Consider the following 15,374-nt stretch of genomic DNA (forward strand, 5'->3'; position numbering starts at 1 on the left):
TAGTTGTGTTGAATGAGGATGTTTATTACTGAGCTGAGGGCTTTATAGAACTTTTCAGGACTTCTTACTGGGATGGATGGTGATGATACCTAGACCGGATGGATCTACCTGTCTTTGTTCTAGATGTCTGTACTACAGCCCACCCCTTCCCTTCCTCCAGAAAATACCTGCTTCCATAACTCTTTGAAGTGCCAATGGCAAGCGTCACAAACATGGGGAATTCTTGCTATACCCAACCCTCTCCAAAACTGGGCTTTCCTGGTTGTTTTGTAGACTGTGATCAGATTTGGAAACAAGCTTGATCCCTTTTTATCCTTTCCACAGCCATTAAAAATCAGTGTAATGAAGATATGAAGTTCAATATGATTTGTGAATCCCTTCAACTAGAAGTAGTTTGGATAGTGTCACCATTTGTCAGGGAACTGACAAGATCTTTTAGCATCTTTGTATGAAATTGTCGTTTTAAAGATTACAAGTTCTCTATTCTCATTATGGTTTTAATGAAACGGAACATGTAATACAGAGACATGACTTAACAGACTGTTACTAAAGATAATGATTTCTTTATGGTTTCTTTCATCTAAAAGGACATACTGTACTTTGCAAACCATGGGTGATGTCTTTGAAGGCAATAGGGAGTATAAGCCACTTAGCATCGTCTGCAGAATTTAATTTGGTGCCTAGTAATCACTTCAGCTAATTTGGAAGTAGCATCAATAAAATAATGTAAACCACCACCCTCTGCAAAACATTAAGATGCTAAATGTAGTGAATCTTTAATAAAACTTAGCCCAAGAACATCTTCATCTGGGAGTATGTCACAGAACTCAGGGCTAAGATCCCTTTTTTGAATGGGAAGTACAGTATGGTCTTCAGTGTCTCTAGGAGTTCAGGGTCTCAGTCTAAGGATTTCTGAACAATGTTTTCCTTGGTAGTTCAGTGCCCCCTAGCACTGTCAGAGGGAATTTGTCCATGTCTGATATTGATAGGATTGAGCACTATTTAACCCATCTCTAAGGTCTCTCCATGCAGATTCAGAGGGCTGGGACAGGGAGGGTTACATGTGTACAGCAATTGAATCTACAAGGAAAGATGAAGGTAGAAATACTTGAGTAGGAAAGCAGGAATGGAGCTCCCCTGGTGTGAGCTTGGCCTTTTGAATTATACCACCCTTGGGATAGCTTAGGCAACCTTCCAGCTCAGTCTGATTAAAGTTCAGGACCACTCACCTCCATTTCTCTTTTACCTCAATTTGTCTCTCTTGGGTTTTTTTGGCAGCTGGCTTTGCGCAATGCCTTGCGTTATTTCCCACCTGAAATACAGAAGAAGCTGGCACCGGAATTTGGTGAAGAACTCAGGCTATACGGCCATATCTATATGTACAGATTCTTTCCAGATATTGAGATGAGGTAAGGACTAGATGGTTCACGTTGTATTTGGCTGCCATTTCCTTACCAGCTTTCACCTGTGGAACTGACCTTTACATAATGGCATTGCTGTGTCCTAATTTACCTCTTGTAGAAGCCATGTCATAACATACTAATGAAGTGCATCAGCTGAATAAATTGGATGTTCTGTGTATCACTAGGTAGCAGTGGTTTCATTTCCAGCGAGGGATACTGAATGTTTTGATATACGCTTCGATCAAGGTGCATAACAGTGACCCTTCATTCTCCAGCTTTCATCCTGTTTTCTGTCCTTGTGACAGTCCCATGGGATTAGGACAGACGGTGTGCACCCTTCTGGATAGGCTGTGGCAGGCCCAGGACAGTCTCACTGCTGGAAAGCTCAGCACCACTCAACACAGGAAAAGGACTGTGTAAAGTTGTGTGCTTGATAATGCCAGCTTTACCATACACAGAGATCCCAAACGCTCTGCCCCATGGCAAGTCTTAGTTTCTAGAGGCCAGTCATTACTCAGAGACCTCTGATTGCAACCTGGGCAAAAAACTTGCAATAGTCCAGAGCTGCTGCGTGTCAAGTCTCAACTGAACCAAGAGGTAAGATTAGATGAGTGGATGGCTTGAGAACTGCTGCGAGTGGCTGGTTGTTTCCCAGTCTCGCAGAGAAGGCTTTCTGGCCTTAAAAGAAAGATGGTATGTATTTCCAGCATTGGAACCTATATCTGACCCTGGTTTGTAATACGCTGTGCCTGTTGATCTTGGAGCATCACTTCATTCTAGGGCTGATGGGGCTAATATTTGTGGAGCAGAACAGTTTTAGAGAGGGCTGCCAGGGGCTAGCTGCTTTTTTTAGGCTGATTGATTCCTTTTTGCATCCAGCAGGGGCCTGGTTAATGTCTATACAGAAATCTGAATAAAATAAGCAATGAGAAAGCACTCTGATTTCCACAGATATCCATATTTCTGTGCTGTTCGTACTAGTTTGGGGTCAGCTCTTGCAAAATCCAGCTAAGGGAAGGACACCTGGAAGACTGTCTGAAAGATATTGCAGAGCTGGACTTCAGAGAACCCTAGACCTGAACTACAGATGTGGGCACCATCCAAGTGGGCTTGCATGAGACAGTCCACCAGCTTGTTTCCATCACTGGCATCAGTGACTCTTTGATAGCTTCGAATATTTTTTTCTTTGTGACCGTTTCACTCATCACTCAACAGAGATTCTTACAGTTTCAGATTAAGAAAGTGCCTTTTGTTCTCTGTAGTCTGGTAGTATTTGAGTTTTGTTCTGCATGTCCCAGGGAGCACAGTCCAACTTGGTTCTGTTCCATTTAACAGCCATGTTCCTGTACCAGCATACTCAGCCGATATTTGAACTCTGGGCTTCTTATGTTCTGAGCAATATTACGTGGAAATATCACCTCTTGATGAATTGGTATAATTCCACAGAAGTCCTATTATTTTATCACATCAAGCTTAAAAAAGCAGAAAACACTAATAAAAAAAATATTGTGGAAAAACTCAAATGCTTTCCCTCCTCATTTGGCAATGACTACAAGGCATTTATTTTAATATCCTGATGTAAAAAGCTAGGATAGCATGCATATGATTATGGGAGGAGCCCATTTGCTAAGTGTGTAGAATATACATTCCAGATCTTGGCTCATGAACTGGTCAGTGGATGTCCAATTTTTTTTTTTTAGTTGGCACTCTTTAGCCTAACCTTTTCAGTGTAACTGTCTTCCCTCTACAAAGCAAGAGTCCAGCCATTGAATGTCTATGGTTCAATAAAAGGAAGATCATTTAGAAACCATGTCAAATGATCCTATCTACCTTTAGGAGTTTCCAGCATCTGTAATGGAGTTGTTACTTGTAGAAAGGCAAAGAGCAAAACTCGTGATCAATGGTTTCACTTCCTTTTGGTATCATACCTTGGAGACCTCGGCACAATTGTATTAAGACCTGTGGAAACCTTCAGGTTTCAGGAAGACCTTCAGGTGTTCCTGCCTGAAGAGCTGCAGTATAAATCTAAGACCAGAAATTTTAGAGCAATTTGATAGGACAAACAGATGGTGGAGAAGGTATGTGAGATGATTGTGGCAGTTAGCACTGAAGCATGTTAGTGCTAGGAAACCTGACTCAGAATACCTTTGTGAATGTACCTTACCTCTCAGCTTTGTGGATGGAATGCATCTTATTCAGTAAAAAGGCCCATATTCTCCAAACTAGTTCAGTTTTTGAGAGCTTCTTTGGGTCTGAAATTCAAGCTGGATGTTTTTTTTCTTAGTAGGATCTTAAATAACAAGGGCTGATGGGCCTGAAGGCAACTTCCACTGATGCTGTTTTCCTTGGCACTGCAAGACTTGGCTGCTTAGCCTGGCAACCGTGTCACAGAGGCCAGTTCCAGGATTCCCAAAATAGTGAAGTTAAAAAGCAATGAGAGCTCTTGGCCACCATATTTATAATTGATTGGGGTTAACTAAGTAAGCAAATAAGCTGAATATAGTTTTTCCCCCTTGCTTAGTTTTGATAACAGTTAAAACCTGATTTGTTTGGGAAGTTATTTATGTAATTTCAGATCTGCACTTTTCTCCTTTTTTCTTTATTTCCCCTTCCCTCCTGAATAAGAGCTTGCAACCCAAACGAATGTGTTGGCATATGGGGGTATTTCTGTGGGGTATGTTGTTGTGGTTGCCCTGTGAGTCAGAGTATCTCTTCTAATTTTTTGTGACTACTGTTTCAGAGCGTACCCCATAGCAGAATACCCGTGCAAGACCAAATCAGCTGCTGCCATTATGTTGATGATCATGAATAATCTGGATCCCTCGGTGGCTCAGGTAAGGTACGGTGAAAATAAGGAACCTGGATTCACAGGGCAGCAGCAAATCTGCATGTTGCTTCCTGTACGTGCGCTCACATAAAAATTGAAGAATTGAGGCATATAGGGGAAATTAATCCTTGTGCAGATGATCCTCCTTCCATGGACTGAATAGAATTTTAGTTGTTGATAAGCCTTTTGCTGGTCCTGTGCCCCAGGGTACCTGCCAGCCCCTGTATGTGTAGAGCTGGCTGCTGTGTGTGTTAGCCAAGCAGGCCAATGTCTGAGGAGCCAAGGCAGCCTTCTTATGGGTGATGTCCTAGAACATCCATTTCTCTGAGACAAAGCCTGCAAGGGACTGAATGTGATTCTGTGCTTTTCTTTTCGGTTATATTTTGATTCCTAAGGTTTGGCATCTTTTGTATTAAGTTCTTTAGTTTCCTGCTGTGCAGTTCTGAATTCTGCACAGTGGCTCCTGGTCCTAATGCAGACCTCTGAGGCCTCCAGCAACACTAGCAAGGCTCATTCCAGTTCCCACTGCATACAGGAGCTTGGTCGCTGTCTGTGAGACAGGTAGAGTTCAGCTCCTAGTATGTTGCTCCTACAACTCACGCTGAAAAATTATTGCTGATGCTTCCCGTATCTTTGAAAGCTTGTCCCTCGAGGACCGATTGACCAGAGGATTACAGGACCAGAGTCTGTCCTTACAAGCACTACCCAGTGTAATGCATCTTTTTGCAAATGGCAGGGGAGATGCCATGCAGCTATGCCCCGCTGGTCATAGACTCTTTCAGTGCTAAAGGCTAGTGGCAACCAAACTATAAGCTCACTCAGTCCCTCTTTAAGGGAGTTTATTGGATGTCTGTCTGATACAGAAACTGCAATTAAGCAATCACTTTGTAGTATTCTGCATCCAAAATACCATTATAACAATTACAAACACCTCATTTTGAAAAAGGTTTTTAATTTATTCTTGAATTATCACTTTTAGGATGGTATTTTCTGATTTCAATAATCTAAAGAGTGTTGATGCTATATGCTCTAGAAGAGATTTATTGCTGAGATTACAAAAATTGCTTGGAGATAGCATGAAATGTTTCAGAAAAGTGCTTGCCTTATGGTTAAATTCTCTTTTCAGTTTCCTCAGGAGCTTGTCACTTACGGAGGAAATGGGCAGGTCTTCAGCAACTGGGCGCAGGTAGGCCATTGCTGCTTTTGCAACTTGTTTCATGAAACCAGTTTTACCCTCCCCCATGCACATTCTGCTTAGGCAGTTTGTGATAATTCTTGGCAATCGTTGTCTCAAAATACTCCAAAACATCCTGTCTGGATATAGGAATGCTCAGTCACGAACGGCATAGATGGGAGAGCTTTATTTAGTAAGGAGAGCACAGGCAGCCCAACAGAAATACTAAACATAATACCATAAACATACCAAACTGTGTTTGATGATGTAAAGACCAGTTCTTGGTCTTTCTCTGATGCATTTGAATGTGTCTGTTTGTTTTACACAGATAATTTTAGAGTAAAAATGAATTCTAGGAAACAAAAAAAGTCTATCTTTTGCTTGCTTGTTTCTGGTACTTTTGCAACATTTTTCAAAACAATTAGTGGACTAAAAAAAAAAGGTTTTGATTTAAGAAAGTGCAATCCCGAGTCTTTTTCTAAGCAAATCAGATTAGCTGTAAATATTTACATGCTAGCTGGCCAGATCATAGTGCACTTTATTGTGTTGCCTAGCAATGTTATCCCTGATCTTCTGAAAAAAATGGCAGGTGGGTAAAAGCCTGTCTAAAATTGAAGCTGGGGTGTTTAAGGTGTAGTTGTATAATCTCTGTTCTTCTTTAGCCAAAAATGGCAATACATACACTTATTTTAATCCAAGTACTGAGAAAAGCACGTAGGAAACATTTTCAGTAGACCTTTGGCATCAGCAACATGTGTGACACGTTTTGTATGAGCTCAATTTATTCTCTCAAGAAAAAAAATATTCTCTGGGGTCTGAATGCTCTACAGGTGTGTAGTGGAAGGAGGAACATTTAGTGAACAACCATCCTGAGCAACTATGGATAGGGATAGAGGTGGTTATTCTGAAATGCCAAAACCACATCATCCCTGCAGCCTCTGGTATGCCCCAAGGCCACAGAGCGGGGACAGGTGGAAATGTGGCATTGAGTTTTGCAGTGCAGAGCAGAAATGACAGGTAAAAAGCTACATCACCCTGAAGGGCAGCATCACTCCCAAAGGGCTGGGAAGATGTTGTTTTCTGATTCTGCAGCTTACATAAGCAAAAGCTGGCTTAAGGAGCCAACTTCTATCATAAACGATAATGTATACAACTTTTAGTTTTATCTGAATCTGGCTTGCTTGTTAAAAAAAAAAACCAAAACAAAACAGCAAAACTAATGTGCAAATATAGTTCCTAGTTAGGGGACAGGAATGGATTCCTCACTGTAACATGGGACTGAGTGACCTGGGTTTTCCTCCCAGTTTGTGATTTTTCATTTGTGGCTAAAAGAAAACTCATGCTTTCATTTTCTAATCTGGTAAATGGGAGTTAAATGGAAGTCTTAGGCAGCTTTTGAGGTAAAACTGTTCTGACTGCTTTTAAAAGAAAGGCACCATGGCAATGCACACCATTTCTTTATTCTGTGTATTAATTAGTAAATGCCAGTTAACTAATACCTGTTAACTACATGAGTTTTACAGCATTTCTGATGTGAAATATATAGCAGCCTCGACTGGACTGACATCCCTTAGGCAGGTGCTGGGCTGCAAGGTGAAGTAGAAGGGCTGCCAAAGTAAAAAATTATTTTCTTTTCTCTTGTTCTTATCCAAGCCAGAGCTATGACCTGCAGTTGTTTCACAGCAGAACAAACAAAACCTTTTTGTTTTTGCTTACTTAGGGTAGCAATCACATGAATGTTTCAGTTATGACAGAACATTTTGTTCTCTTTGTGGCTTGAAAACAACATGCTTTTTTGGAAATCTATCATTGCAAAATTCCTAGTGAAAAGGATCAGTTTGGTTTATATCATCCCTGCAGACCTGTGCTTTCTTCTGAATGATTTTAAAAGAACAAACCATGTCCAGAGCTAACTTTACAAGCCTGCAGACAACAGAACTGTTCCTTAAGCTAGGAAAGGCCTTTGCTTCCTTCTTACTAGTTGTGCCTTTCAATGCAAAAAGATCTATCTTACAGCTTCTAGTTTTATAACAATGTTTTTCCTGGCCTACTAAAGAGTTGAGAGTTCAGCTAGTTACCTGTTCTGTCCTAGGACCAGAATTTGATTGTTCAAGATTTTTTTATGAAACAAAACCAAAATGTAAAAAGCAAGGTAGTAACTCCAGTAACTCTTTGCTGTTCAACTTAACTTGCAGCTTGGGAAATCAGCTGGGTTAGAAATGGCTGGCTTCAAATCTGTACTATTTTTAATTGAGATCGAAGACACAACCACAGAGGTGAAGTGCCCGTGACAACTGGTTTTGTTTACTTGTCACTGATACTGCTGTCTCTTTGATCGGTGGTGCCATTTTTTTCTCAAAACTTTGTGTCCCTACAGAACCTGTAGCTTCAAGCTATTGCTGAATTCTAGTATTGCATGGGAGAGCTCTCCTCAGGCCTACTTGTCACATACTAAAAGTCCCGTGGAATATAATGGTCTTTGTGATCCACAATGATGGACGTGAGTCAAATCTATAGGCAGCTTAGATGAGCAAAGCCTATTTTTTGGCATACATCAAGAGTAACTACTGAATTATGCAGACAAAGCTGAGATGTATTTATTTGCATACTCTTGGGTGCCTCAAGGACTTCTTTCACTGTGTATAATGAAAGCGGATTTTTTTTCTTTGAGAACAAAAATTATTTCATTTTTAAGTGCACATTGTAATATCCATTTGTTGAAAAGATGATGAGCACTAGAAGATGCTCAATTACCCATTTCAGGTTAGGATCAATACTATGCATGGGTATTTTAATCACTTTTATAGGGAAATTTTGCAGCTTGCCTTTTGAAAGATTGCCAGAAAAGTGCCAGATCCAAATGGCTGACCTCAAGATAAAATTAGAATGGCTTTAAAAATGAAGGATTTCTGGGTTTTTTTTTCTGGGAAATTATTCTGGAATTTATTCAGACTTTTGCTAGTTGGTGATTTATGTTTCCTGCTGAGTGATATCTCTTAACAGACTTTATTAAAAGCAAGAATGTGTTGAGAGCTCTGGCTGTTATTCCATATGTGAATACACCTCATTATCTCCATAGCTGCCTTCACACTCAGTTTAGCAGCTTCACAAAGAAACATAAATGTAAGATGTAAAGATTCCCTCAGTTTCTGTGCTTTTCCTTTCAGTTCTGGTTGGTAATGCACTATTTGTCAGAGATGACTGAAGAGCAAACACTAGTAATGTACAGTGGACATCCTCTGGGACTCTTTCCCAGCCATCGGGATGCTCCTCGATTAATCATTACTAATGGCATGGTAGGTATCAGCATCTTGTTTCCTCTTTTTCCTCCTCTTCTGTTTAGTTTTCAAGTGTTTTGCTGAATTAAAATTTTATTTGTACTACCTGAACTTACAACAGCACACAGGAGAATCTGGGGTCCAAAATTCTGCAGCATTTATTCCGGTACAGATGCTCTGACTTCAAGTGTGCTGTTGTGCAGTGGTGGAGGGCACAGTCCCCTCCTGATGAGATGACTTCTGCTCTGACTGAGCCTGTGCTGTATGTGTTCTTGACCAAAACAGTTCAGCTAGGCTCAGTCTGGAAGATTTAAAAGCCCTCGATTAGGCAAACAGATGATTATTAATCAGATGGTCAGGTATCTGGGCTGCTTTGCTTGGAAGGCAAGCTGGACAAGTGAACACACTGATTCATTGCCAGTCTTTTGAGCCATTCAGTATCTACCTCCCTGCAGGCTACTTCTGTGGTTAGAGAACTGCTTTCCTTAAAACTTGCATGGCAGTCACACTGCCAGAAAGAACAGACATCTTTTTTTTTTTTTTTTTTTTTTTTTCCTAATACTAGAATGCATGGAATAAAACACCTGAACTACTCCTCTTGTTTTTCACTGGTTTTCTATGTGTGTGACCATAGTTAGAGAAATGTAGGCTATTAAAAAGAGCTGCTTAAATCTCTGATTTGCTTATGTGGGTTTTTCTTTGATTGTTTTCTTAGGTTATTCCCAACTATTCCACCAGAGATGAATATGAGAAGATGTTTGCTTTGGGAGTAACAATGTAAGAAGATAATCTCACTAATAAAATTTATCAAATACTTATCTAAAATGTAATTCAGACATCAAGCAGTGGTTGGTTAAAATACCTAATGCAAGTGGGTTTCAACTGTGCTGCATAAAGTCCTGGTGCTGCAAAGCATTATGCACACTTAAGTGGAATTATTTAGGAGTTTGAATTATGTTCAGCCACACATATAAGGATGTAATTGAGGTCTGCTAGGAATTAATATTAGGTTTATGTGTGGGGCTTGGCTGAATTACAGCCTGAAGCCTTAATCATAACCTACTTATAGCGCTGGCTAGTTCCACTTTGCAGTGGTGGTTTTGCAATCTACAGAAAATGCGAGTTATGAAACATTCCTTCACACCAAGAGAAAGCTCTAAAGTAGAGAGTTATCACTGGGTTTTTTAACGATTTTAACCTGCTTTTTTACTGCTGATTTAGTTGATAAGCACAGGATTGTTATTCTGTTGTGTACTATGGAAAGACTCACTGGAGGGTTGGGTGTGGACAGATAAGGAAGCTGGAAGAAATGAAGGAGCATGAATAGAGAATATCCATTGCCACTTTACTGGGAATTTCATAGGAGCCATTTTGGGCTAAAAACTTCAAAGGCAGCTGTGACTTAAAGCAAGAGTGCCACTGAAAACCAATGGCATAAAGGTGCCAACAAGGTGAAAAAGTGTCCTTGTGTCCTAGTCACTATGCTAAATGCCAAGACAAGTTTACACTCAGTTTTTTGACCCATGTATTTTTAAACTCAATTTAATGAGCTAAATGGTCCTCTGAAAACATGTTGGTGCCTTGCTAATGAATAAACCCTATTAAGTTGTAAATTAGATAATAGCAGATCTTTAACAACAAATCAAAGCACAGACACTTTTTTGTTGTTGTTGTTGTACTGGAAACATGTAGACACATACAGAATTCGTTCCAGTCTGAGTAACATGTGGTATCATTGTGTTCATTGCTGTTGCTAGGTATGGTCAGATGACTGCAGGGAGCTACTGCTACATTGGGCCTCAAGGAATAGTCCATGGGACTGTGGTAAGAAACTGGGGAAAGGTCTATTTGTTGATACTTTTTAGAGCAGGATATCTCCTGCTGGTGCCTGGGGTGGATTGGATTGCTGTGAGAGGATATTCTGGATACCAAAGAAATTCTTATTGCCTGCTTCTTAAAAAATTAGCGTCCTTCTACTCAGATAGTCCATGGCATCTTATCCAGAACACAGACCTAAAGGAATCTGATATCAAGGTCTCAGTCTGAGCTCATATCCAGCTACAATAAGTGAAGTATGAATTGACCAAATGTTAGATAAAAATATTTTCTTAGCTGTTTTCCATAGTTGTCTTTTGCAACCATCCTGAATAAGTCTCTCTACCCCAAGAGCAGTATGTTGGGAACCACTGATTGTTCTGTTTCGTAGGAAAGAAATAAACATAATTGGGACAGATGGTTTCATAGCATCACTTTGTAATATGTTTCCTTCTTAAAAGATTAAAACAGTTTCATGGTCCCAATGACCCCCAAGTTTTGAACTCTGTTTGCAAAAGGGACAGAAGATCTTTACGTTTCAGAAACTCCAGGAAAAATAATAGCTCCTGATAACTGCTATATTGTGTTGTGTACAGCTCACAGTGGTTAACGCAGGCCGTCGCTACCTGAAGGCAGAAGACCTGTCTGGAAAGGTGTTTGTTACTTCTGGTCTCGGAGGGATGAGTGGGGCTCAAGCAAAGGCTGCAGTCATTGCTGGGTGTGTGGGGATCATCGCAGAGGTGAGAGCAATCCTTCTGGTATTCTTCATGTGCTGACTCAGAACCCTTGTTCGCCTGATCTGACATGTTCCTCAAGTAACCCCGACAAGGCAAACTCAGAAAAAGATGCTCTTTTCTAAGGTCTGTCTGTCCTTTCCATTGCTGAGCAGTTTTCACTGGGTCGGACTCTAAGGGACTCTATGGACTGTAACTTGTTAGGACTGCCTCACAAAAAAATGCAGAATGATGCTGTCAGGTGAGCCATTCTCAGTGCTTGAGCTACCCTCGTTTCATGTGTGAAAGGGTGTAACTTCCACAGCCAATTCCTATGGGAACTGCATCTCTTTTGCCAAAAAAAGTGTGTTAAAAAGCTGTTAGTTACATTGTAATGAATCTACTTCCTCAGGTACCCTTATCAGGTGTAATGGAAAGTACTCGCTAAAAATGTTCGTATGATTCACTCATCAAGGTTGGGACTAACACAATTGCTTGGTGTTGTGATTCTTTAAGTCAATGGGATTTTGTAAAACTGGGAATTTTAAAGTTGGCTTCAGTATGAAGATGGTGAGGCTAATTAGAAACATGAGAATCCCAGTTTGTAGACAGTGAAGGTAAATTCTGCTAAGGGAGAATGCTGATGGATGGGGGAAGTTCTGTACTACTGTTTTCCCTTTACCCTGAAGCTCACCCACAGCATATATTCTTTATAGAGAGTCTTTCAGCCTGACGTAATGTTTCTTTGTTCCAAATATGTTAAAATAGCCCAGCTATTTCATCCCATAAACAAAGAGAATCTAATGATCTGTTAATCAAAGACTGTTAATGTCCAAGCAATCGCAATAGTGTATGATAGGATCCAGTGGATCTATAGATATCCTTAGCTATAATATATAATGCAGAACGCTAACATCATAATTTTGGTAAGTGCATATGCTTCTAAGTTTTCAGTGAAATACATTTTTGTATAAAAAAGTAACATTAGGTTCTCCTAATACCTGCATTTTTCAGCTATTATGCTTGTCATATGTTCTGTTCTAACAAATCAGAAAGATGGACTGCAGAAACACTGCAACAGTTTTTAACAGAAGATATTGCCCTGCAATTCTGTGAAAATGGTAGGGAATATCTTTAATGATATTGGCTGTTGAGAAACAATAAACATTTCCATGCATTGCTTTCCTCATGACTACCTTTGAACTCAATACACTGGGGAAACATTCTTGGCGGAGCAGATACAGGGCTGACAAAAATGCATTGTGCTTTTTTGACTGTCTGCAGGTGATGAGCTCTTGTTACTGCTCCAGAGGAAAAGAGGCTTTTGAGAACTCAACTCCAGTCAGAGCTGACTGGAGCGGGGCTTTCGCTTTCTCAGCCAAAGTCATTTATAGAGAAAATGAGCTGGCAAACCTCTGCTGTGGGCATGTCACTAGCTGTAATGAAAAGCGTAAGAATATTGCAATCTGACCAATGGTAATTATAATTAAAATTCAAAACATAATGGGTCAAACTGCCCACGTGGCACACAGTAAATCTGACCTGCTCTGGCTAGCTCAGGCCTTATTTGTGGAAGGTTAGCATTTCAACTGTTTTACAAAGATGGTGCAAAAGTGGTTTTATTAACACATGACTTTTACATGTATCTGAGATCTCATCAGGCACTCCCTGCAGATGAAGTATATTTATTCAATTTATTATTGAATAAGTTATTAGTGAATAAATTATTTTTTTTTCAGATTTCTACTCTGTCATCATGATCTTTCAAATGCTAAAATACAAAGGAAAGATTCCAGTGAATGCTATTCGCAGCAGTCCTTTGTCCTTTTCATCTCTACGGCTGCAGATGATTTTATTCAGGAGACTGAATATCGCCTGGTTTTTATCTCCTGTGAGATGATCCTTGTCGGAAATGAGTCTCAGGAGCACATGTGGATAGCTATATATATGTACATATTATTTATTTAAGGAACTATTTATGCAAATGACATTTTTATGTCAAATTGGTGACATATCATCAAATGACAAATATGCAAATTGATGAATTGTGCAAGAGATGCCATTTTGTCAGCCAGGGCTTCCGAAGCTTAGACAGAAGGGATTAATGGTGCAAGTATTTTACCTCTTCTGTTTGACATGAAGCAGATTGTAATTTTATGAAATAATTGTGTGGAGGGCTAGACTCTCTTCTGAGCTGCGCTAAGCTCTCTAGGGTTACTCTGGAGGTGACATTAGCTCATCATCTTTGTGCAATTTTTTAAACTACTGAGGTGTTGATCAAAAGCAAGCATATCTTTGAAAGTGTGGTTCAAAGAAGCTAGTTTTCTTGAGTATGCTAACAAGCCTGCAATACTAAGACTGTCAGAGAGGGCTGAAGTAAAATATGTAGGATGTGGAAACAAATCTAAATAGATCTGATCTGTGTTATGCTGAGATTTAAATGAATCCAATTCCTGTAATTCATACAGACCATTTAATATCTTTCTGCCTGTGCTGATTTAAATAACTCCCAAAGAAGCTGTTCCCCATGGCACCTGACTTTATTGAATAATTCCATTGGCAGTGACACTGATATTATCATAATCTGGGGTTTTGGAAGGATAGCTTTATTACTGATGTGGGAAATGATGGAAGGTTTCTCATGCTAAGAATAATTAGGAAAGAAAGGTTTCCTGGTGTTCAAGTGACTCATGAATACAGAATTTATTTAATTTACATATAAATACTTTGTTAATGAGAAATTATAGAATTAAAATGACGGGGGTGGATTATAAAGAAGTAAAAATGCTTTAATGAAATACTACAAGATACATGATGTGTTCTTATGCACACACACCACTGTGGGTGTTTAAATCCGCTACTACCACAGTAAATTGGCTTGAATTAATTTTGCCACTTGCTTTATGCCACTGATAGCTCATTATAAAAGTATTAATGATTTGCAAGTTTGTACAATGAACCATTAATATGGAACCTGTGCCAAAGCCTCCACTGTTTGTCTATCCGTTTATATTTTTATCCAGCTGTCTTTTATGCATATACACACTGACACACACAGAAGCTGAGCCCAGAAGAGGGTGCAGATTTGGGACTGAGCTTGTTTGGAGCTTCAAAGTTCAAACAAGAGGGAATTAAAGGCGTAGTTTTGTTTTGATCCATTCCATTTTTTAGAGGCATTAGCCAGCTGGGACAAGAAAATGCTTTCCTCTTCTTTTCCATATTTGGTTGAGATTTTCAACCAGTAGTTGAAGAACAAGAGTGAGGATTTTATTCAGCAAAATGTTGCTTCATCCTGAAGGAACTTGCAGAGATGTCTGTCTCTGAGCTGATCAAAGAAAATATTTCCTTAATTAAAGAATTTTTTTTTCCACAGAAAATAGCTAAATTTGAAGAATAAATTGGAAACATTTTGGCTTTTGTTTTTTTCAATATAATCATGAAAAGAAACAATAATATTTTTCTGCTAATGTTAATTATTCTTACCTCTTGTACAATTTTAATGATAATATTTGGTTTGTAAAATATTTTGAGAAGTGACGTATCAGAAAGTCTTTTTTTCCTGCTTTGAGCCTGGAGTAAAAAAGAACAAAGTGTAAAAAAATCAGAGGTGAAAAATAAGTATTTGAACAATTACTCTATGTTCTTAAGACCAAGGCAGGGCTATTCCCTTTACCTATTTGCTACTCTTCCTTGCAGGCTAATTGAAAAATCTAAAGGTAAAAGTGACTGCATAGGGGAAACAGAAGTTTTAAGATGTCTGCTATTTTTCTTAGGTTGATGAAGCAGCACTTTTGAAACGTTACAAGCAGGGATGGCTGATGGAAATCTCTAACAACCTGGACCATTGCATTGCTCGCCTTAGGTATGACTTGGAGCATTATTCAGTGAGTCTCCCTCTGCTTCCTAATCCTCACTTGACATCTTTCTGCATTGTGCCATTTTAGTGTGCATATAGAAGTGGTTGAAGGACACCTCTTCTTATGCTGAATCTGCTTTTGAATGTGAATCCATCCTTCCAAACAGCAGCAGTCATTATTAGTGACTACCAGTGCTTACTGCAAGTCACTAACAATGCTTCATATCGTTTATATATGTTAAATGTGTCTTCATTCAGTTCCATGAATATGCATAAAGCAATTACAATTAAAGTTACACTTGAAGCAT

The 15,374-nt window shown here is 39.4% G+C and overlaps 1 protein-coding gene across 1 annotated transcript in view; it reads left to right on the plus strand.

The window, feature by feature from the left end:
- The window catches only part of UROC1 (urocanate hydratase 1), a 45,184-nt gene that overhangs the window by 7,403 nt on the left and 22,407 nt on the right, over positions 1-15,374 (plus strand). Inside the window, exons 2-9 of the mRNA XM_040592672.1 lie at positions 1,279-1,409; positions 4,144-4,237; positions 5,357-5,416; positions 8,572-8,700; positions 9,398-9,459; positions 10,440-10,506; positions 11,094-11,237; positions 14,984-15,072. Of these exons, the coding sequence (XP_040448606.1) occupies positions 1,279-1,409; positions 4,144-4,237; positions 5,357-5,416; positions 8,572-8,700; positions 9,398-9,459; positions 10,440-10,506; positions 11,094-11,237; positions 14,984-15,072 (776 nt within the window). The remainder of the gene's footprint in view (positions 1-1,278; positions 1,410-4,143; positions 4,238-5,356; positions 5,417-8,571; positions 8,701-9,397; positions 9,460-10,439; positions 10,507-11,093; positions 11,238-14,983; positions 15,073-15,374) is intronic.

This window comes from Falco naumanni, chromosome 4 (genome assembly GCF_017639655.2).
Source record: "Falco naumanni isolate bFalNau1 chromosome 4, bFalNau1.pat, whole genome shotgun sequence".
Classification (NCBI taxonomy): Eukaryota; Metazoa; Chordata; class Aves; order Falconiformes; family Falconidae; genus Falco; species Falco naumanni.